This window comes from Juglans regia, chromosome 16, assembly GCF_001411555.2.
Source record: "Juglans regia cultivar Chandler chromosome 16, Walnut 2.0, whole genome shotgun sequence".
NCBI classification, from domain to species: Eukaryota; Viridiplantae; Streptophyta; class Magnoliopsida; order Fagales; family Juglandaceae; genus Juglans; species Juglans regia.
Genome location: NC_049916.1, coordinates 4,228,887 through 4,254,015, shown reverse-complemented (window position 1 = coordinate 4,254,015; position 25,129 = coordinate 4,228,887). Strand labels below are relative to the sequence as shown.

The window sequence follows — 25,129 nt, the reverse complement described above, 5'->3', positions numbered from 1 at the left end:
AGGCAGGGGGTTCCCAACCCCCACCACGTCTTCCAGTCCGGCAGAGGACTTTTGTGGACTTATTGAAAACTCCACCTCAGGCTATCCCTAAGGTCAGTGTTCCACTTCGGTAGCCTAAGCATGTTGAGGGAGAAGTATTTGTGCAGTTTACAAAGGAAGAGCTGGATCGATCTATGGTTTCGTTTCGGTTTTCGTTAGTCTTGAAGTTCCTGCGGCAGAGGCCTTCTTTGGATCGTATTAGAGGTTTTATACATAGTCGATGAGGTCTTTCGACGCAACTTGTGGTATCTGTGATGCGCCGGCCAAGAAATGTTTTTGTACGCTTCTCGAATGAAGAAGATTTCCTGAAAGCTTTATCAAGGGAAAGCTGTGATATTGAAGGGGCTGCATACCGGGCATTTCATTGGACAGTGGAGTTCCAAGAAGATGAGGAACCTGTGCAGGTGCTAGTGTGGCTTATGCTACCTGGCCTTCCACCAAATCTTTATCAAGAATCATACCTCAGGAATATAGTGGCTCCGATAGGTACATTTTTACGTAGGGATAATGCAACGAGGTGTGCAACAAGAACTGATGGTGCGCGAGTTTGTGTCCTTATGAATATTGATCAAGAGCCAATATCTTCCTTTTGGATTGGAACGCCAAGACAGCCTGCAAGTATATTCCAAGAAGTTGAATATGAAACTCTGCCAGCCTTTTGTTCTTGCTGTAAAGTGCAGGGACATAATCTGAAAACATGTAAGACTAAGTTCAAGGAACGGAAAGACTACAAGAACTTGAGGAATATTAAATCTAACCGAGTTTGGGTTCCTAAGGAGAAGGAGGATGCGGTTAATACGGCAAAAGATTCATGAGGTAAGGTTATCGAGACATCCTCTGTTTTGGTAATTCATAATGTAGAGGAAAATGAGTTAAAGGATGGAAGTAATGAACGGGTGGTGTCTTTAGATGCTGAGATTGATAAGGGAGAAACTGAGAGTGATCGGGAACTAGTTGGGGCTTTAGAATCTGGGATAGATGTGACAATGTTGGCAGAATCAAGTGGAGCGGAAAAAGACTTCGTTTTGGTTATGGGTAATGACCAAAACGAAGGAGAAAATAGGGTACACGGGCTTCTAGTTCGGAGGACTTGCAACTGGTGGTTTTTGACCAAGATCATCTTGGTATGGAATCAAAATCTGAGGATGAGATGGAGGTGGTGCATCCAGCGAAGGAGAAGGTCGGAAATTCTGATTCTGAATTATCAAAAAAGAAAGTAAATTTTACACGAAGGTTACGAAGCTCAACATGGGTTCCAAGCAAGCCCTCTAAACAAATTCAATGATGAAGAAAGTTATGTTTTGGAATTTAAGGGGAATTGGAACGTCGAAGAAGAGATTACGGAAGCTAGTTCGTGTACATCAGCCTTGTGTTTTGTTTTTGGCGGAACCTTTTTGCGATGACAGTCAACTGAGTTACTAGTGTGATTATTTGGCAAGACTAGGAAGTAGTGGGGTGTCCCATGTATGGATAGGTCAAACGGAGCTTCCACATTTGTTAAAAGGGATAATCAGAACAGATGCATGTGACCTACCTCATATTCAGAAATGCTAAGTCAAAATGAAATGTTTGGTAATGTACCTTTATGCTTTTTATGTCTTTTGTATTGTTTTGAATACTTGAGTTTTTAGTTCAATAGTTTTTTTGTAAAGATCAAGTACTGAGACTATAACCACGGTTTTCCTTTGCCAAAAGTGAGGGCTTATTAATAAACTTGGGCAGGGATCACTTTTGGACATGTGACTATCTTCTCTTTTTTTTTTTTTTAAAAAAAAAAAAGGTGGGGGCCTTAAGAGGTGGCCTTAGTTGCCTACCCCTTGAGCCAGCACTGACAACCACCCACCACCATGGCAACAACCACACCGAGGATAACGCCTCCCCCAATCCACCGTCGGACTCCACCCAATGGACCTGCAGCACCACAGTCTAAAGTCCCCACGTTGCATGGTCATGCGTAAACTTCCTCTCCCATTCCCTCGGTGATCTCTCTCTCTGCCTCTTAGTTTTATTCCACATCGCCGACCACCCTCAACCGCCACCCATACGCGCCTCCACCTCTGCCTCTGCCTCCGCCGTGCCTCCTTCACTCTCGGTAAGTCTCAGCCATTCCACCCTTGCTAGTTCAGTTTTGAGTTTTCAAATAGGAAGTAGCTACGTTGCCCGTAGAGTGAACATAAAATTCTGATGAAAGTAAGATTATGCCCTTTGAGTTTTACAAGCCAAAGTCAGAACGTCTATATCTTTAGGTCGGAGGTGAAATTTTCATAGGCTTGCAAAAAATTGGTATAATATTTTTTAGTCGGCCTATTCTCACTTTATATTAATACAAAAATATTTTAGAATTAATGTATTAGTCGAGGGAACTAAATTGATATCATAGGTATTTAAGAATTTATGATATTTTAGGATTTCGAGAAATTTTAATTTTTAAGAAAATAGGTTACCTAGCATTTAGGGTTAAGTGTTGAAAAATGTGAAAATTTAAGATATTTATGGATATTTCGTGGCAATCTTTTAGGTGACGAGTAATTTTTGTTCAACACTGTTGTGAAAAAAATCAGAAAGTTAAGAAGTCCAAATAAACAAGATTCATATGTTAGACTTTGCATAAAATAAAAAAGATATGGGGTTGATGTTTATGAAAAACATGCATATTTTGTTATGAAAATAAATTTGAATTACCTCAGTTATTTTCTCTGCATTACTCATGAGATTATGTTTAAGAATAAAATATTTTCTGGTATGACTGGGGTAGACATGAGCTATTTTGGCATTTTATTTCTGAATTGTGCAAAAGAGAGCGAATATGAAATTTTGTAAGTAAATTATGTTTTTGTGATCTGATTATGTTTTGTTCTGAAGATGTTCTATATTCTGAAATGATATGATATGATGTGATTTTTGAAAACCTTTGGCATAACATTCTGTTTCTATTTTTGTTTCTGTTCCGTTCTGACCTTACCACCAGTGTAAAACTATGGCCTCTATTCGGGTTGATACCAACATTTATGTTTCCGGTGCACCCACTTTGGAAGCAAAGTAGTTTTCTGCATGATCTTTCCTGTGTGCACACTCGGAGCTCCAAGAATAATAAGGAGAAGATTCACATTCTATTTCTGTTCGGTTGACCGCTGGGGTTTGCACAACCCTACCACGGGGGTTAAACATGGTCTATATTCTGACATAATAAGATAAGATGTGATGTTTTAGTTTATGCTATGCCAAAGGGATTTTCATTATGACTATTTTTGAACTTTCTCTCTAATATTTTTGATAATATTCATATTCTACATTCTGAAAGAAAATGTTTTGTTCTGTATTCTGAAAGAAAATGTTTTGTTCTGCATTCTGAAAGAAAGTATTTTGTTATGAATTCTGAATTCTGTAAATGCTCATGTTTACACACTAGTATATGTTCTCTGCTTACTGAATTGTTGATAACTCACCCCTTATCTCCAATAATTTTCAGCTAATTTTGATGGTTCAGCTGGAGAACAATAGTAGCAAGTTTTAGTAAGGTGTGATGATTATGATGAATAAGTGCCTAAGGGTACAAGTACTTATTTGAGAATCATTGTTAGTATAATTGATTATTTTCGGATGTTTTGATGTGTTGGGTTAAGGATATTTTCAAGTCTTTGGGGGGTTTCTAATTTATGTTATTGAAAATTTCTTTGTTGTCCATATGAAGGAATATGAATATTTTGGTTGCGCAAATGAATTAAAATTTTATAGAGTTTTTTTAATTTTATAGTTGTGATATTTGATATGATTTTAGGTAATATGAACTAACTCTCCGGACCTCCAGCAACGGGGCATTACACCTTGTCATTAAATAAAGGTCTAGGCCAACACCTCAATTATCACATTGTAGCCATGAAGCTGCATGTGTAGCCAAAGTATTTACTAGGATCTCCATTTCACCATTTCTTTGGAACCTGTTTGTCAACTTTCTTAAGTTCAAAAGTAAAAGCTTGTCCCAAGATTTAAGGTGACAATGGAAATACACACAAAATCATCAACCTTGTTGGACGTGATTTGTAGCTTACTTTTGTCCTGTTTGCTTGCATTTGAACTTCATCTTGAAAACAGACTATTTGAACAAGCTGTGGTTTACTGTGTGTGCAAGTTGAAAAGAGTCAATATACATGCCAAAAGTAGACTTTGGAGAATGGCAAGAGTAACCATATGTCCACTCCCCTCGCTCACTTATATATATATATATATATATATATATATATTACATACAAAAGACCTAATCATAAAGTAGGGGTGCTACCCGCCCCTACGGGGCGAGGCCACCCTTTCCCCACCCACTGCCCCCGCCCCCATTCATGCGGGGGAGGGGTACCCCGTTTGCTTGCCGGGGTGCGGGGGTGGGCCTCCATTCGTCCCCCCTACTGGGCCTTTGGCCCAACTCAGTTATCTGGGCCCTAAATAGCCCAAAATTTATTTTGGACCCAGTATTCGTTTTTGGGCCACTTTGGGCTCAGAATTTAACTAAAAAAAATAAATATATTTAAAAATTAAAAATATATATAGAACTATTAACTATATACTAAGTTTCAATTATTAACTAATTAAGTAATAATCATCACTAAGGCACTAAGCTATTACAATTTAAAATTATACAAATTAAGAGAACTAATAAATTATTACAATATTACAAATTCATCTAAAAATATTAAATATTACAAATTATACTATTAACTATTGTAGCAACAGTACACTTAATTGTATATTAACAAAATCATAACTTTTCAATTTTATCAATATGAGGTGGCGTTGTGGCGGTGAATTCACTGAGTGGTGAGTTGTGTCGACTGCTGTGAGACTGAAAATCAAGATCATGAAAGTTAATAAGTTATAAAACCTAAAATATTAATAAGTTAAAAATAAAATAATTAGAATTATAAAGTTATAAAATTGAACAAAAATTTAAAATACAAAATATTAAAAGTACTAACCAAGATGAGAATGGGATTGAGCCATTGGAATTTGAGATAGAGATGATGCAGATGAGCATAAATCGGTCATTAGGATTTGAAAATAATTAGATATTAAAATATGATATAAAATTATAAATGCAAAAAATAAATTAAGGACAAATTGTGCAAATCATAGCAATGGTGGGTCCAATAAAAATTCATACTGCATTAGAGGTAGCCGTAGACGCCGTCTCATGTATCACTATTACAATTAAATTTGAAATGAAATTAATGAATACCAATTAAATGAAAATAAATTAATTAATAAGAAATTAGAAAATGAAATTAAAATAAATATCAGATCCAGGCTGATCACCACCTTCCTCCTCGACGTCAGCCGCCTCATACTTAAGAACATCTGGAACATGAATTGGAGTTTCCTTGATCCAATTCTGCGTGCAAATCAAAGCTTCCACAGTGGTAGGAGCTAATGAAATCCGAAATGAATCCAATACACGCCCTCCGGTGCTAAAGGTCGACTCTGAGGCTACGGTCTAACAGGGATGGCCAAAAGACTGCGGGCTATCTCTCCAAGGATGGGATACTTTACGACATTCACCTTCCACTAACTTAATATATCGAAGTCTCATGATAATGGTAGATGCTTCGCTGCTAAGTATCTATCTATCTTTAATTGAGCCTCTACAGAATTCCGGATGAATGAGGTATGCTCAAACCTCTCACCCAAGTCCAATCTACGTCTTTTCCCAAACTCGACTTCTGGAACCTGCGGAAGGGGTAGGTGTAGGTGGCGCAATATTACCACCTCACAAGGCGGTAAACTCATCCAATAATTTACTAAGGGTTTTCTAAACCCTTGCTGCAATAAGCTTCGCCCATGTTTGCTCGTAAGCAAAACCCAATCCAAATACCATGCCATCCACCTTAAACCTCGGGTCAAAGAGGACAATTACATATAACAAAATATTAGCACTAATAAAATCTCCTCAGTACTTGTCAAAGTTTGACCTCATAACTAATGTCATCTCCCACAACCTAATATGACCACTCACGACTATATCATCTAATTTTTCTTTTACCCTACATATTTACTTACAGAATTGATGGGATATAGGGTACAAAGTTTCAGATATCTTCGTGGTGACCTCGTAAAAAAGCCTAAAAAACTCTATAAAAATATATACAATTTCCCAATCATCATCTAAGGGTTTTCCCAATCTCCCATGATCATCAAAATATTTAACATATTGGATGTCTTCATCATCCAATAATGCAAATGCCAGCTTATATTCTTAAGCCGCCTCCAACATAAAAAATGTTGAGTTCCATCATGTAGGCATATCAATACAAAGGCTCTTCTTGGATGTTAGGCTCGCAAACCTCGCGGTAACCTTGTATTTCTCTAACCTCGAAAGAGAAGATATCACAGCAGTTGTGACCCGAGCAATCGAGTCATGAAGATCCCTCAAACCATCAGTGATAATAAGATTCAGAATATGTGCCGCACATCTCACATGCAGATACTCACAACCCAAGATTGTCTTATTTGCCTCTCTATGATAGGTTTTCAGATGTCCCAATGCAACATCATTAGACGAGGCATTATCAACTGTGACTTTAACAACTCGAATCAACACCCACTCCTTTATTGCGGCCTTTCCCAATTGTCTCATCCTTATGATTGGTGATTTGACAAAATTTTATAATTTTCTTATGCAATGTCTAATGACAATCAACAAAATGCATAGTTAAAGACATATAATTAAAATTTTGGACTAATATCCAAGTATCAGTGGTAGGCAAACAAATTGACCTGTCAATTCACCCCTCAACTTCTCTTTTTCAGATCAAAAATAGTTTTTTACATCCTTTGCCACCGTGTGACGAGAATGAATATTAAACTTTGGTTCCAAGTAACGAGAATAAGTTTAGAACCCTTTCCCATCAACAACTTGAAAAGGTAGTTCGTCCATGATGACCATACTAGCTAGGTATCTTCTACACTCATCAGGATCATACTTAGTATACTTCCTTAAAGTTGCACCTCCACTAGTCTCATCCGCCATTTTTTGAAGTCCAATTTCTAGCCTAGATTGGCTCTTCTCTTGTAATGACCTTAATATTGGACTTTTTTTACATTACTCTTCTAAGTACACATTTAATTGTGAGGTGTCATGTTTTCTATAGGGGCATCCATAAATTTTTCCACAATGGTTACACTTGGCTTGAGAGTTATTGGGGTCACCACCCTCTAGTTTGGTGAAATGAACCCAAACTATGGAAGCAGGTTTCTTGCTGGGCTTGGGGGCGGGGCAAGGTGCAGTAAGGGTAGGTGTTGGGCCAGGGGTAGGGATAGAGGTAGGGGTAGGGATAGGAGTAGAAGTAGGAGTAGGGATAGGTGTAGGGGTAGGGATACCCAGGGCATGGAAATGAGAGCTCGCACTAGAATCTGTTGGCATATCCATGAACTCAAGCAAACAAAAAATATCAAATTATAGCAAACATAGCAACATGCCAAATAATTAACATCCAAGCATTAACATATATATTTGAAAGTTGGAAGATCAAACATAAAAAAAAAAAAAAAAACCCAAATTAAAAACATAAAAAAAAAAAATTAAATACCCAAATTAAAAAAAAGATCAAGATGGAGCATCAATGTGTATGGAAGAAATAAAACAACTTTTGGATTGGATGAGTATCAAAAAACAGGAGATCATTATGAACACTAGTGTATTGAGTGTATTCATAAATTAAATAAAAATAGATTTTTTTTCTAAATATATATATATTATTTATTTATTGATATGTGCACAAGATTGTCAACTTTGAGGCAAGCATTTCTCAATATATTATTACCAAGAGATAATGAATATCTGGTAAAAGAGCTTAGGACATGATCATGATCAAACCAGATCAAAGTATGAAAAAATTCTTTTGATTTTTCTAGTTGTCAATTATTTTAAAATAACTTTACTTTCTGTGTTGGTAAAGCATATTGATCTTCTCCAGAATAATGTGAAAGATCTAAATTTGAACAACAATCACTCTCCAAACAATTAATTATTTGTCAAATGAAAGTTTGAAAACCATGAATCAAACAACATATCAAACAGATTGGTGATCACGTTGAGCTACCTAAAATACGATACAAACAGATTGGTGATCAAAATTTTTGTAGCTAACTAAGAAAATAAAAATAATCAATAGCATGAAGGTTTAAGTTAAACTCAAAGGATGTTATTTCATTATAACAAAGAGAAAAATAGTCAGATTATGAGGACATGTATACCTCCAAAATTAATTTAGGGTTCAAACTTTGAAACCCCTAAAATAATTTAGGGGTTTCGTTTTTAGGAGTTTCAACGATTGAAACCACTAAATTAATTTAGAGTTTTGGATTAAAAAAATGAAATAAATAAACCACGGATAGATTCACACATGACTACACAGTACACATCGTTCATCAATCATTCAAACCACATGCACAATCAAGTCTCCACAGCACCCAATTCACAAAATCTCATCCTCCATCTCCGATTAAACCCCATCCTTCCTCCAATCTCTATTTCATAAAATAGAAATCACAAAAAATTAAAGTAGATTTAGGGTTTCTTACCTTCGGCGACGGAGATGAAAGACGGAGTCACGAAAAGCTACGGTGACAGTGACAAAGACGGCGATGACTACAATGATGGCAACAGTGATGGCTATGGTGATAGCGACGACAATGACTATGATGACGAAGATGCAGATTGAAGAAGCGAGGGGCGCGAGAGAGAGAGAGAGAGAGAGAGAGAGAGAGAGAGATTCTGGGTAGGGTAAGCTCATGGGGGGGGTCTAAACAAATAACGAAACGACGCCCTTTTTCCATCGACGAAACGACGTAGTTTGGTAATTTTATATATATATATATTTATATATAATTATATATATTTAAGCAGGGCAGGGGTCACCTCTATCCTACCTCCGCCCCCGCCCTTGCCTTAGGGGCCAGATGCGGGTGGCGCCACTCGCCTCCCGCATCTGAAGGACAAGGTACTTTGCCTCACCACATGGGGGCGGAGTGGAAGCGGGGCAGGACAGCGTGGCCCCGCCCCCGCTGCCCACCCCTATCATAAAGTTGCATGTGTTCCTTCGTATAAGCAATAATGGTGCATGTGGTAGTTGTGCAAGTACACACACTACCAGTTTACACGCACACGTGCACGCGCACACACTCTGCCAGTTTTTGGTATTTCTCTAAGCAAAAAGCCCTCCTTGTATTGCTCCTTTCAGGCTAGTGGAGTATTTGGTGTTGGATAACTTGTGGGTTGCTAGCTTCAACAGCTTGCTAGTAAACAAGCAAACACTCGGTGAATGTGTATGAAACTACCAATCACTCACATTTAATAAGCATGTATGGTTCAAATGCATGGGCTATCTTAGTTTGCAGCATGTCAAATCTACTTTTAATTTTGGAGATCCAATTAGGAAGCATGAGATGCATTACAGGTAATATTAAAATCTTCTATGTTCTGATTAATCTGGGTTTGAAATCAATTATGTGTCATGTAGATTTTTTTTTTTTTTTTTTTTAGGAAGAGCCGGAAGCCACCCACATAGCAGCCCCGTCCCAATTTTATTAATAAGCCATCACTTGTGGTGGATGAATACCGTGGTTACAACCTGAGGCTTGGGAAATACAAATATTGAAATGAACCCAAAAAAACCCAAACCTCCAAAAAAACCAAATAAACTCAACCACAGTACAATTGGAACTAAAAAAAACAATAAAATAAAAGAACTCAAAGCCACACCTGCACAAACATAGAGTAAGAAAAGAAGCTGACTGAGTGCAAAGAAAGACATACCTGGACATAAACCAGCACGTATAACCCACTAGCAACGTCGTCAAGTTTTCCGAATATAGGGAAGACCCCCTCTGTCTAGCCGGATATTACCTCTAATAGGAGCAGGCAGCTCAGATAAAGAAAACTAAGAGCCAGTTTGACCCTTAGCAACCATTTTAGCAAACCCATAGGCAACCGAGTTACATTCTCTATAGCAGTGAATGAGAGAAACATTAAGCCTAGCTAGTCGACTTAGAATTTCATCCCAATAATCTTCCATGTACCACAGGTCAGATCTCTGCTTCTTCAACCAGTTAAGCACTAACATGAAGTCAAGTTCAATCTCCATAGAAAAAACACCCAACAATCCAATGTATCGAAAGTAAGCCCATCAACTCTGCATGGTTGTTAGAATTGTGCCTAGTGGCTTTTGTAAACCTGCAAAGCAAGTTACCTTTATCATCCCGAATGATGCCACCAGCACCCGAAGGATCTGGATTACCAAAAGAACAACCATCCACATTCAATTTAACCCAACCTTGCTTAGGAAGCTTCCACTTGACAGGAATAATAAACTTCTTCCTCAAGATATTTAATGGCATATTGAAACATTGTGAGACACCTTCATCACGCCGAGAAAGCAAGTTAAAATCCTTGAGTTTTAACGCAATCCAAGAAACCCAATATTTTATGGAACACCAAACCTATTGGACTGATTCCATCAAACCTTCCATCCAGGCCTTACAACGATGCCCCCATAACTGCCAAGTAATAATAGCCGGAAGAAGACCCAGCAATTGACTAGGGTGATTTGAATTTTTGGCCCGCCTATACCAACACTCCACCCCCTGACTCCATGAACCACCTTCCATCCAAGGAACTCCAAGAGCCACTGAACATATACGCCAAATTTTTTCGGCAAAAGCACCTCGCGCAAGACTATGATTGAGATCTTCATACTTAGGGTTGGAGCAACAATCACAACGGGAGACAATAGAAATACCAATTCTACGGATTTTGTCATCCATAGGAATACAATCATGAATGGCCTTCCACATAGTGATCGACATTTTTTTTGAAGAGCAGGATGCCAGACCCATTTTGCCCAAGGGAAATCTGGACCCCTTAAACGAATACAATGCCACGCACTTTTAGTAGAGAAATGCCCATCAACATTAGGGAGCCAAATCAACATATCCTTCCCATTTTTAACCTGACCCAGATTTAGAATAATTTCCTCAGCTTTATGATGACCAACCAACCGAGTAAGAAGATCGATGTTCCAACCCAACCCATTTTTACAATCTTCCAATTTAAGATTTGGCATATCAAAAATCTGAATTTTATCGCAAAGAGAGCCATCATCAACCCAAATATCATGCCAAAAAAGAATTTTACCCTCCCGAGCTTTCCATTTAGAATTAGTTTGTTCCAATGCAAGATAATCTTCCAAAAAAGAGACCCTTTCTTTGGATCCACCATAGAAATATGTCTATCACCAACATATTTAGCAAGAAAAAAATTGGACCAAAGAGAAGTACCTTGCAAAATGTTCCAAGCTAACTTCATGTGAAGAGAAGACGGTAAATCTTGAAGGCTGTGAATTCCCAGCCCACCTTCCGAGACAGGCTTGCAAATATCCACCCAAGAACGCCATTTTTTCTTAGCTTTACCATCTTTAACACCCCAAAAAAATGTGCTAATGATTATTTGAAGTTTCTCAATCACAGCTTTAGGAGTCCTTAAGATAGAAAGGCTATGCACATGAATAGTTTGAAGCACATGCTTAATGAGAATCAATCTCGCACCACTGGATAACAATCTGGCATGCCATCCCTCCAGTCTGTATTGAACTTTAGCAATCAAGTCATCAAAATGAGTAATCTACAGTCTTCCTGAAATAATAGAAATGCCCAAATATTTAAAAGGAATATTTCCTTCTGTAAAACAAGTGAAGCGAAGGAGAGCCCGATGTCTAGAAACAAAAATCTGAGAAGAGAAAAAAATAGAGGATTTGGCTTTGCTCACAACTTGCCCCGACCATCTTTCATACATCTTCAACACATTAGTAATAGCTTTCAAGGAAGCCTTGCCCCCATTACAAAAGAGCACCATATCATTAGCATAAGCAAATGAGAAATAATAGGAGTACCCCTCGGATGGAAAAACGGAGTGATCTTACCCATTTGAACCTGACTTTTTATCATCCTTGAGAAAATTTCCTCCACAAGGATGAATAAATAAGGAGAGATAGGGTCACCTTGACGCAACCCATGGCCTCCTTTGAAGAAACCTTTGGGGACACCGTTCATGACTACAGAGAACCAAGGATTAGTGATACATTAACGAATCAACATACAAAAAAATTCAGAGAACCCAAAAGCTTTAAGAACATGGAAGAGAAATGACCAGTCGGTGCTATCGTAGGCCTTCGCCATGTCAATTTTCAAAACAACATTCCCACCATGAGCAGGTTTATTAATAGAATGAATCATCTCTTGCGTCACACTAATATTCTCAAAGATACTGCGACCCGGAAGAAAGGCGATTAACCATAATTTTAGTGCAAATTTCACACTGCACAAGCTAATCGGCCTAAACTTGTCAAAACGCGTCGAATTATCCACTTTTGGGATTAAAACCAAGAAAGTAGCATTGAAAAATCGCGGAAAAACCATACCTTGGAAAAACTCAGCCACAACATCAACAACATTAGTACCCACTATTTGCCAACAAGATCGATAGAAGCCAGATCCGAACCCTTCAGGACCGGGGCTACTATCTTCCGAAATGGAGCAAAGAGCATCATAGACTTCCTGAGATAAAGATGGATACTGTATAGTAGTGCATCTAGAAAGCGGTGGTGTTGATTAGGACTAAATACATGGCACCTCATTTTTTATGTCTTCAATACTAGATTAGTATAATCACCTGTATCCATGCATGGGGGATTTTGGATGATTTTTTCTTTCCAAGCTCCAAAATATGTGACTTTTTCAAATTAAGAAACCCTTTGGAACCCAGCCTTAGAGTGTACCTTTAGATCTAGCTTTTTTCCCTAGTGCTCTTAACCTTTTTGGGGACAAATTATCAGTAAAGAAAAGTTTAATTGCTGTGAAACTTTTCTAAATGAAAAAGTGTTGAAAGAAAAGTTTCTTGGGAAAAATAATTGCTGACGGACAAATCGGAAGCATGTGGAACCCATGTCTGGCCAATTTGCTTGTTTCCTTCATGTTGGGATTATAGTGTTTATTATAGTGATGATAGTGCTTGTTCATTATCCAATGCTAATGCTCTGAGTGTGTATTAATTTACAAGAAAAGATAAATGATTTTCATTATCTTGAATGGGCTTGAACTTTGTTGGAGGCTGCAGTAGTTGGAAGTTCTGACACTACAATCTGATTTGTAGGTAGTGACTTGTGTGTGTGGAATTTGGGGAGTTGATTGGGTTGATAAAGAGTTTTGGGAGTAAATAGTGCTTATATTTGTATTTATGATTATGCTTTTACAAGAAAAGCATGTTTACCTTTTTTTTTAAAATTTTCAAGAGAAGATATTTGGGTGCTGCTTTACTTCATTGTTGCACCTGCAATTGCATTTGCGTGGTGGCGTCGCAGGAAACCTCAAGAGTTTTTCTTTGATGTACCTGGTTAGTTATATAAATAAATGATGTGTCTATTGAACTTTTGTTTGCTTGATAGATTATCACTTTTTACATCTGTTACAGCCAAGGAGGATCCAGAAGTCCATTTGTTCTATGGTTGTGAGTGAATGCAGATTATGATGTTGATTTCTGACTTTATATTACTGTGGTACAGTTTGTAATTCCACAAATTTGAATGTGGAAGATCAGAAGAGCTGCGAGGATTTGGACTTGAATAGGGCCTCACTTTTATTAAGAGTATGCTATTATCCAAACTTGTTAGTATTCCCATTTCTTTTCTTGGCCCTGGCACTTGCTTTCTCGCATAAAATAGCAATGGTTATTAATTTAGATGCTTTGTAATCTTGGTTTTAATTTATTGCTTACAGAATGTCTTGGTTTAAGGTTATGTTTATAGATTACATGTTTTGTTTAAACCTTTATTTTCTCTAAAATTCTTTCATTGGTATATATTAAAAGTCAATAGGATGCAGTGTTCTTGTAAGGCATGTTGAAATATAATGTGAATTTGTATTTTCTATATAAAATGTTTTAGTACCTCCATTTTTTTTTTCTTTTATCAAAGACCATTTCTGACGACTTCTATTTTAGTAAATCTGTTTTATGTGGATTAACTTCCACATTAATGATACTATAAAAAGATATCATAAGGATAATGATACTTCGCTTGATGGTTTGGAATACTAATGGAAATGTTTCACTAGTTTTTTTTTGTAATAGATTATTTGCGTCACCGCAAAAGGTCCCTTTGTTGTAGAAAATAGATCTTGCAATGATTAACGTATGTCGTAAATAGGCTTTTAGCGTCAGAATCCAAATTCATCAGGAAAATTTTACTTGCGATGACACTTTTCGACGGAAATGTATGATTGTAGCAAAAAATGTTAGTCGCAAAAAGTCATTATGGTTCCCATAACCTTTAAGGAACGAAACAAAATATCGTTGGAAATACTTATTTGTGGTGATTTTTATAGTATTTGTGACAAACAATTACTGCTGCAAAAACATTTTCTCAACAATATAATACTATATCACTGGAAAAATAAGAGTCTTTTGTGGTGATTTATTTACCTGTGTGAAGATATATATTGTCGCAATTGACTTTTCTCGACAATTTAATGCTAAATGAAAATACCATTTCCGTTGTTTTTGGGATAGTTGCGATGGACAAAAATCGTCAGGAATATACATTTTTTTTCAACAATTTTTGCATATCATTGGTTTAACTAAGAAGTGAAGCTTTAATTTCATTGAGCATGTAGCGAACGAAAAATCAACAAAAATGAGCAATTGTGGCGATTTTTGGGGGTTTTTGCGATGATTTTGAGAGTTGAAAAAATCCTGATTTCTTGTAATTTAAATGTATATGGAAAAGAAAATAAGCTCAACATAATTAATTAATTATTCAAAACTAAAATCAACTTTTATAGACGAACACGAAGAGACTAAATTAGTGGAGGCTGTTGTCATAATCGATATGGAAGACTCTTCAAATCCTCCAAGCTGTCTTGTGTCTTAAGAGTGGAAAGCGACCGATGAAAAAGAAAGCATATGCATGGGGGAAGGAGGAGATAATATATAACACGATCTCTCAAAGTCATGCGCATATAGATCCAATCAGCGCCACAAGCTGAGGACAAAGTTCTACAATTTGATAGCTTTTGTTATTGCCATTTATATATATGGTTGCAATATCATTACTTATAAAAAAATATATAGGGTTGCATCAACTGAACAGGTGACAGTACGTTCATAGGGGCATGCATTAACCCTTGGGTGATGTTATAATGACGAGTATGGAGGAAACAATATCCTAATGGGGGCTGTCAACATTACTGGGATTTAGGAAATCTATCCACCAGTTTTACTGAAAGTGAAAGATACCAAGTTGAGAATGAGGAATATATACATAGAAAAATATGTATGAAAGTGAAAGATATAGAATATTGGAAGGACTTTAAAACCTAGTTTATTCTATTTTTGGCATTTGTGGATCGGTTGTCTCCGAATAAAATCCATCATTATTACTGCGAAAATCTTGAATGGATGCTATTCTGAGTCATTTAACCCCAGAATCTGCTCTGGGTTAATAATAGTTAGAATCCAATCTAGCATTGAGTTAATCAGCAGTAATACGAGATTCAAAGGCCAACTGCTTTGATTATAGAGTATCATAGTGATTGGACATTCAATGAAGAGATGGATCAATGTTTATTCTTCTACATTACACAACGGGCAGTTTCCTGATAGTAGATTTGGAATGACATTGCTTAGTCTTGCTATGGTGGGAGTATGTTCCACATGGTTTTCCAAATTAGTAACTTGTGGCTATTATGAATTTTCAAATGCCGAAGTTTTTTTCAGTATTTGGCTTGGAAGATTTTGCATTGGTGTACTGGAGTTTTTTGCCGTTATGAGCCTATGTGGTACGTTGTTTTAACTTAAAACTCCCCATTGTGGTTTGGAGTCCAAGTTAACGAATCTTGTCTTTGGTTATTTGAGATAGATGAATTTTCTGGATTTATGTAATGCTATCTTGCTCAAAAAGAGTTAGCATTTTATGGGTATTCCATGAACGAGGGCTTTGTATAATTAGATCAGAGACCTTGAAAATAGGTTGAATCTCGTTCATTTGGTAGAGAAGCTTTGGTGTGAAATTTTCTAATGTTGGAATCCAAGGCTCTGATCATACATTGACCGATAAACTATTGAAGATTTGATAGCACTCTTATCTTGAGAATTCCCTTCCATAGCTGTGACTCATTTGATTTTGATGTTACATTCCAAAAACTTGTTACATTGAGATATTTTGCCTTGAGGAGTGAATGCCACATGCTTGGATTTGCTTGTCTCATTTCCCATCATGTTTTTGCTAATAAAACTAAATTCATATGTTACAATATTAATCTCAAATCGAGTCCGCCTGAATTTTTTGGTTGGCAAATGCATTTCCAAGACTTAAAAGTCAGATTTTTCTTTTGTTCTTTGAAGAAATCTCACCAGAAATTTTTAAAACTAATAATTAGAGACTTGCAAACTGATTTCAGCTGTTGTGGCATTTGATACGAAGGAATTGTGCTTGCCACTGATTCCCAATTAGCATGGTCTGTCTTACTTGTAAAAGCAACTTTGATTTCTATCCTTCTAGTTTTTTGTTAATCTTCTCCAAAAAATCTTTGTAAGTATCTTTTTTCTCTCTACTAAAGAAAATAGGAAGTCCTAGACACTTCATTTTGGAAGAAGATGACTTACATTATCCGAGTGATTGCTGCTTTAATGGTGGGGTTGATGTTACTTGTGATAAAAATTGAGAACTTGTTGTGATTATTTTTTTATCCTATCACTCCTAATATTTCTTCAAAATTGCTCGAGCATTTCTTTTGGGAAATCACTTTTAGTTGTTTAAGTGGTTTGGTTTATATCCTTATTAATTAATCATTGATATTGTCCGACGTACAAGCATCATTTGCGATGATCGAGGACTAGGCACAGCTACTTTACATGAAGTGCTTATTTATTTATTTATTTATTATTGAAGTGCTTATGGAAGCCGATGATTAATTTGATCAACCACATTAATTTATATAATCCTTGATTTCTATATAATATTGCAACATATGAACACACACTACTTCTAGAGTCAGTGCATGTGTAATTTCACTACAAAAATAATGCTTACAGTTATTTGTAATAAAAATAAATCTGTTGTCGTCGTAAATAGTCATTTTCATTCTAAATAATTGTTATTCTTACTGTGAATATAGCATAAAAATCGATCATGAGATGCATACATAATGAAGAGGTCCAACACCATTCATTCTTTTGTTAATGTAATCGTAAAAGTAGTTTCAAAGGTAGTCCAACAACTTATAATCGCTTTTCAAGATTCTGGTTAATTGATGGAAATATCATATCTTCTTTATATTTATAAAAGCAAGAAAGACTCAAAAGTCTGGAAAAAAAATTATTTGGAAAATGATACACTGAAATAATTCGAAAGTGAGAAGCTACTTTTCCTTGCTGATCCCTTTTTTTTTTTTTGTAGGAAAAAAAATAAAGAAAAAAAGTTGATGGGAAACCATGGGAGCCAGCTGGTACGTGACTGCAATGCATATTTGCATGTAATTCATCATATTTTTGCTAGTCAATATATATATATATATATATATATATATATATATATATATATATATATACTAGCGGTTGGGCAATGTGCGAGGCACATTTGCCCGGTTGAAAAACAACTTATTTTGTAAAATATAAATATGTTTTGGAAAAAAACGTAATCATAAGTGAAATAAGTAGTATATAGAGAACTTTTTATGAACTCAATTTCTGTACCTAACAAGTGAAAAGAGATGTGGAGAATTTTTGTAATAGTGATAGTACTTCATTGCATAAATCGAAGCAATCCAATCGAAGAAAAAAAAATGAGAAGTGGTAAAATGAAGGGTTGGATTTAAATCTTAAAATTTTTAATGTACCAGCAGCAGTCTCATCCTTCAGAAAACAACACACGTAGACATCATATCCTTAGATATGATTTGGATCGATGTATTAATAGTAATGACATGGTTTGTGAATAGTAATATATAAAATTATTTGGATTAAGATGTTTTATTTGATTTTAGAAAATTAGAGGAAAAAAGTTAAAATAAAAATATTATAAAAGTTAAAATATTATTGGAATATAATTTTTTAATGTAGTTTTTGTTTTAAAATTTAAAAAATTTATATTTAAGAAAATTGTAATGATTAGATTAATAAATTAAAAAATATTTTATATTTAAATAATATTTTAAAAAATATATAAAAGTTTATGAAAACCTAAGAATCTATTAATCTCTTTCTCGAACTCAATAATTTTGTTTGGGAAGAGATAGATTGTCAATTCCCTCCTGACCCAATGATGTTGTAAATTTTTTATTTTTTTAAAAATGTTTATGATGATTAAAAAAATACATGAAAAAAACTCTAATTATTTATATAGTTATACTTTTTTAAAAATATTTAACAAAATTTTATTATTTATTTAATGATGAAATATTAGTATTTTATAAATGGTTTGGTTATTTTGAAATTAGTGGTACTTGTGTAAAATCTTGTATGGTGTAAGATTTTCTAATTGATAAAAAAAAGCACGTTTGCCACATCTGTCAAATTGAAGAAAAAAATAAAGTATAATTTCAAATATTAAAATAGTCTAATGTATAAGAATAAAATTATTATTTATTTATGTTCATAATTTATTATGAAATTTAAATTATATTAAAAATTCAAATTAATTAAATAGTTTTTTTCTCTTAAAAATGTATAGTAAAATTTCATCATTTATTTAATGATAAAAAATTAGTATTTTATAAATTAAAGTTGATTTTTAGTGTATGATATAATAAACAGTAATAGGATATGCGAAAAAAATATGCGAAGAAAAAAAAATAGCTTCTTTATTGATCATTTAAAACTCAAAAATCAATATTTTTTTCACTTTTTCTTTCTTTCTCTCTCTCATTCCCTACGCACGATTGTGGTATTACGTCGCACATTGGCATTCACACGGACAAAAAAAAAAAAAAAAAAAAAATTTACTGTTCATCATACTGTTGATGAACAGTAACAAAGGCTTATTTAAATTTACTGTTCACGATAAACAGTAATGAATAGTAACGTTATAGCGGCTTTTTAAGTATAGGCAGATATATATATGGTTAACATGTTGGTTAAAGCTGAGTGGGGATTATAATTTATATCTAGCTAGAAAAAGGAAAAGAGAGGCAGTGATCAGGGAAAGAGAAGACAAATAATGCAGTCAAAATTCACCACTTTTCCTTGTTCTTTTTAGAGACTAATTTGAATACAACACGACAACAGAGACATGATTTAGTGCAATTGTTAAGAAACATAAAGCTTAGATGATCAGTACCGTCAGAACATGAATTTTAAATAAGGAACAATCCTTTCTTTCTTTTTTCTCATCCAAGAAGCTATTAGTTGAAACCTACCGACGCCAGTAAATAGAGATTTTGAGGAAGAAGAGTGCTACAAAAAGATTTTGTTAGATCCACTTTACAATGAAAATAATTTTACAATCTGATGAACCCATCAATTTATGTGATTACTTTTATATAATCCGTGTGACGGGAGTATTTCTTTTTTAAGAAAAGGTAGCAGACTGTAACATAAAAGGTAGTAAGAGATTGTATAGATTTTTTCAACTTGAATGCCGGTTTATACCATCATTGCCTTTGGCTGCCATGTTCTGTCATGGTGTGATACATATGGGAGGAAATTGCTTATATTACTTTATTTTTTCTATCATTTTCAAATCAGTAGCTGATAAAAGAGCAGTCAAACCACAAGGAATGCCTTGCTTTGTCTTTTGAAATCATAGATCAGTCATATTCGTAAAAGCTTATGAAAATGAAGATACATATCAACCATTTTCTGCAACCCACGGTGGACTTTACTGGTGCTGGAAAAAAGAGAGAATGGTGCTTGATGATGCAAAGCACAGCTTCGGCCTTGAAACTTGATTTGTCTTTAAAGAAACGTGGAAATTGAAGTAGAACAACTTCACAGAAGAGACAGAATGCCTGATTTGATTAATGTTTAAAATTTACTTCCCTAAATCAACGTTAAAAAAATCGTAATAAAATCATCCTTCGCACTTATGATCTTTATATTAAAAAAAAAAAGAGCATCCTTGAGTATCGATCACTCAGTGACCTTCGAATCCTCTTATTGTTTCAAAGCAGCTGCAATCTTCTTTTGGACGAGCTCCACTCCAAGACGTGGAGATAACCTTGGTAGGATTTCCTGAAACATATTGATGCTTGTGAGAGACATCACCTTCAAAACACAAGGAAACTTCTAGTTCACTTAACATAGTTCTAGTAAGGAATAGTCTCATATCACTTCCAAGCTGCTGGCATTTTGACCAACCCATTGAAATTCTATTGCCTCTTTTTAATATTAAGTATGTGGTGATATGATAGTCAACCGAAGTTTTTGCCATTTAAAGCAAATTATCAGGATGACATGAATCTAGCTTTCCAAATGCAAACAACAAGCTTGAACCTTACAAACTTAATGCTGAAATCGGGCCTGACTGAAAAACATCACTGCAGACAGTTTGAGTAAGGCGTGTACACGTGCATGTGTCACCTATGAGATTATGAAAGAGCAGCAGGCAGAAAGAAAGAAAACCAAAATGTTCTAAACGAATGGGAATAGATAATAATATCAAAAGAACAGATGAACAAGCGCGAAGTGCTTTACCGCTATATCACATGTGGCGTAAGGATAAATACGATATAGGAAAGAATGATTGGCCTACAATAATTAAACATTGCTAGTTTTCCATTGCAAAACACAGCCTTTGCCAGCAGGGACCAACTTTAGTTAATAAGTTCGTGGGGGTACTACAGTGGGCGGATTATTGTACATTAGGTTGATTAGTTAAACCACAGGCTATAGACTTGCTGATAGTCTGACCATATGATAATCAACTCGCAATATTTGTCTCAGCTATATTGTGTAGCTTACTTTGAATATTAAAAAATAATGGAAGGGGCAGCTAATTAAGCTATAAGACTGTTTAACACCCACTGGACATTTCTCCTTGAAAAACTCTGCCCACTTAATTGAGGAATGATTGTCTACAGATATCACTTGGAAGAATGTGAAATACTACTGTAGGCAAGAACCTTCAGACTTCTAAAGCCTACATGCTAGAAAATTACCTGAGTTGCCTGATAGATGTAGAAACCATGGGCATTCGTTTTATCTTATATGGAATACCGAAGTATATATAATCACCAGTCTAGTATCTAGTAAAACAATGCTCATCAGAATCCAAGTTAACAAAACCATAGTGGGTGGAATACAACCATCTCTCTAACCAGTACATTTTATTGGACATGGGAGTGATCATTTCAGGAAGGTTATCCTGATGGCCCAATACAACCTTGTCCATACCCACATACTTTGGGATGGTGTAAAACATAAGGATTCTTGTATGAACAACATGCCCCACCATTAATAATGAGGATATATTGTTATTTCAACATCCAAACACCACTTAAATACATACTTTTTAATTTCAAATCTTAACTTTTTCATCTAATTATTACCTAATCATTACAACTTTCCTAAACTTCCAAACAAAACTATAAAAAAAATCAATTTTTTCAAATCCCAAAACAAAAATAATATTAAAAAATTATATTCTAACAATATATTAACTTTATATATTTTATTCAACTTTTTCTCTCTCCTTTCCCAAAATTACATAAAATATCTTAACTCAAACCATTTCACTACTATTCATAGATTTCTCATCTCAACATCCAAACGAGGCCTTAAAGGATGTGTAAAGACTAGAAGAACAAGGGTGATAAGAAAGAAGACAAGAAACCAAGGAGTGATGAAATGCAGGGTGTAGCAGAAGATCGTGCGACATAGTCTTACAACAAGCTTGAATAAAAACAACCAATAGAATCAAGTTAAACAAACTATATGATCTCTCACAGTAATTTGATCATAGTTAATATTCACAAATATCCGGTTGATGATGTATAGAAGTTTCTAATGGCTGGTGGGTCTGAAACTTGTGTGTGAGCAGGCAATTTAGTACCAGTTTCATTGAGAAAGAGGAAAAAAAGCATATCACAGGGATAACCCCCATATATTATCAGCAGTTGAAAAGAAGCAGGGCCTACAACGAGCAAATTCAAGCCCTTCCAAGCCTGGGACCTTAAAAGTGTCATATAGGCAGAGAGTGAGGAGAGATATCATCCTGAACTTCTTAAAGGCAATGGAAAATAATTTGTACAAGCTTAGGGTGTACAAGTCCCATGCAAGTCCTTTGAAAAAAAAATGAGACCCACATGAAAAGATCTACTTTTTCATGGTGGGTCTCATTTTTTTCAAAAATTATGCGTAGGACTTGCACATTCTAGGCCTATATTTAGCATTACTATTAAGCAAATCAGTATTGAAAACTTAAGGATTGAAGTATACAAGAGCAAGGAAGATTTTCTTAAGTAAACTGTCCATGGAAGAAATTTGGAAATCATTTTGGCATACATCTATGATGATTGAGTGGTCTCTTTTAGAAGGCTTTCCTAATGTATGAAAAGAATTTTTTTTTTTTTGATAAATAATTTATGAAAAGAAATTATAGGTGAGATTCCTGGAAGGCCCACTGAGATTCAAAGATATCCTAGTTCTTTCATCATCTGGATCTAGAACTGTCTTTCTTTAGGTCCTACTTTATAATAGATAATAAATCCAACCACCGAATAACCATCCAAAGGCACCCATAAAGTACTTTAATTACTGCACTCAGTGCACTGGTCCAGCCCCTCCACAGCACTCATTTATTCTTGATTGCAAAATAAAAAAACATAATTTACTTTGACCTTCTCCCTTTATAATCACTGAACCAATCCTCTGGATCTAAATAATAAAACTTTTCTCCACCTATAATGATCAGATGATCCCTAATCATAGAATCTACTGGCTGTCCTACACATCACTATAGTTGAAATGACTGTCTCAGGGATTAAGTTATGATAGAAAACTCATGCATCAGAACTTGGAAACAGAATGATTAATCTGAGCATTGAGGTAAGCCTAGGAGGACATGAAATTTTGAAAATGTTCTTTATCGTGAAAACAACAATGGTGGCAGAAGCCTGTCAGATAGCAAAAGCAAGAACAAACCTTTTTATGAATATCTTGAAGGTCCCAAAGATTGTGCTAAACTTCATTGTGACGGTGTTATAAATGTAGGATGGATAGGTTGTTTGGCTATGCAGAGAGGGTGAAGAAGATGAACAAGTGGAATTCATCTTCCTCTTTTAAGTTATTGATGTGCTTAAAGAAGGCTTTTTTAAGGGTTTCATTGGTTTCCTTATTGTGATACCTCATATGATAAGAATAAGAGTAGGTGGTATATGAGATCCCCCATTGCTTAGGAAAGAGAAGTTCTTGCTCTCCAATTGTATCATTGACTAATCCTTTTGGAGTATAAGCCATGTGGTTTGGGCCTTCGATTGAGCGTTACAAATAGTATCAGAGCCTATCCCAACCAGAAATATGGGGCTTAAGCCATGCCATCTACGATAATTGGTCTGACGAAGACGTCAGGAATTTAAGAGGGGGAGATTGTGATACCACATATGATAAGGATAAAGGAAGGTGGTGTATGGGATCCCACATTACTTGGAAATGAGAAGTTCTTGCTCTTTATAATGTTTCAATATGACTCCAATTATATCATTGACTCGTCCTTTTGGAGTATAGGTCATGTGATTTGGGCCTTTCATTGAGGCGTTACACTTATAGACCATAGTTGTAACCATCCACCAACCCTTTCAAACATCATAACCATCAGTCTGAATTCCGAACCGGTAAATCATGTTTAGTACCTTAAATGTATAGGTGCTACTTGCACATGCTATAACTAGCTAAACAACCTTAGATGGTAGATTTTCTAACAACCGTCAGAAACTAATCCCACACACTAAGGTGCATCATGACATAGTTTCAATCAGCAAAGGCCGTCAATTAATTAAGAAGCTACATTTATGTGAAGTGGAAAAGATGTTGGGATATTTCAGCACATCCACTAGCAATTTAAATTCTTCCTTTAATAAAGACTATGAATAACACGTAGGCTACAAATGCTACTTCAAAATCTTAAGCGCTGCGGCAAAGAAGAAATAGCTATATAAAGGCGAGGAACGTTAAAACTTTGAAAATCTGAGACAACAAAATTAGCACAAAAAAAGACTTTGACTAACAAAATTTAAAACAAAACTGACCTCGGTGCCATCAGAGAGTACTTTGGCTAACACGGGTATCTCATATTGATAAGCCATTTCCCACTCAGGATTGCTGGTTATATCCATTATCTGACAAACTCACCGACACATTCACAATATACACGCATAAAATAAACATATACACACTCACGCACACAGATGGGCATATTTACCTGTAAATCAACATCGTGAAGGGAATCAGGGCCGGAGAGTAAGAAGGCAGCTTGGAGTTTTTCTTTGAGGCCATCACACAAACAGCAACCGGGCTTTGAGTAGAGAACGAGCTTTCTGGAAGGAGTGGAGGAAGAAGTCGACGACGAAAAAGATGAAGAAGCGAGAGGGGTGAAGACCCACCTGGGTATGGATCTTTGTCTCGTTAGCAACACCATCGAGGATGGTCTTGCCACTGCTGCGAATGCAATTGCCATATTCATACAAACAAATCCTCCGACCGGATAGCTTCCCCTAACTTTGGGGTTGAGTTTGGATTATATTTGTGGGCCGTTCTCAAGATATTGACGTGTTTTTTATGATCTGCTCTCCAGCCCATTGATTAATAAAGGACTGTTCATCCCGGCCCGGTAACCCGACAGTTTTATAAAAAATAAACTGTATATAAAAAAAACGACGTCGTTTACGTTCCGAGCTAACCGTTGGAGTTTTGGACTGCAGAATCAGTTCCAGACCTCACTTGTCCCTCTCACTCTCTCTCTCTCCGAAACCCTAACCGTCGAGCTTCCGCCGCCGTTTCTCTCGCCGGATCTTTCAAGCGTCAGCTTCTACAGACAACTCCGCCGGAAGGTTTTCTCCCGCT

The 25,129-nt window shown here is 35.7% G+C and overlaps 2 protein-coding genes across 2 annotated transcripts; one reads left to right on the top strand and one right to left on the bottom strand.

Moving 5' to 3' along the window:
* Nucleotides 1-293: 293 nt before the first annotated feature.
* Nucleotides 294-854, top strand: LOC108992160. The gene has a single exon (XM_018966629.2). It carries the CDS (start codon nucleotides 294-296, stop codon nucleotides 852-854), a length of 561 nt encoding a protein of 186 aa, XP_018822174.1.
* Nucleotides 855-20,043: 19,189 nt separating this feature from the next.
* On the bottom strand, nucleotides 20,044-24,822 carry LOC108992164. The gene is made up of 3 exons (XM_018966632.2): nucleotides 24,489-24,822; nucleotides 24,316-24,405; nucleotides 20,044-20,302 (listed from the first exon to the last, which is right to left on the bottom strand). Exons 1-3 carry the CDS (start codon nucleotides 24,747-24,749, stop codon nucleotides 20,225-20,227), a joined length of 429 nt encoding a protein of 142 aa, XP_018822177.1. The 5' UTR covers nucleotides 24,750-24,822; the 3' UTR covers nucleotides 20,044-20,224.
* Between the last annotated feature and the right edge of the window lie 307 nt (nucleotides 24,823-25,129).

Bases quoted from the DNA above. Each gene is read 5' to 3' on its own strand.
- LOC108992164 (XM_018966632.2), bottom strand. From the start codon at position 24,749: ATGAATATGGCAATTGCATTCGCAGCAGTGGCAAGACCATCCTCGATG. The intron at 24,406-24,488 runs GTAAATATGCCC...TGAGTTTGTCAG, and splicing joins TTCACGATGTTGATTTACAG to ATAATGGATATAACCAGCAA. The intron at 20,303-24,315 runs GTCAGTTTTGTT...AATATGTTTCAG, and splicing joins TACTCTCTGATGGCACCGAG to GAAATCCTACCAAGGTTATC.
- LOC108992160 (XM_018966629.2), top strand. From the start codon at position 294: ATGCGCCGGCCAAGAAATGTTTTTGTACGCTTCTCGAATGAAGAAGAT.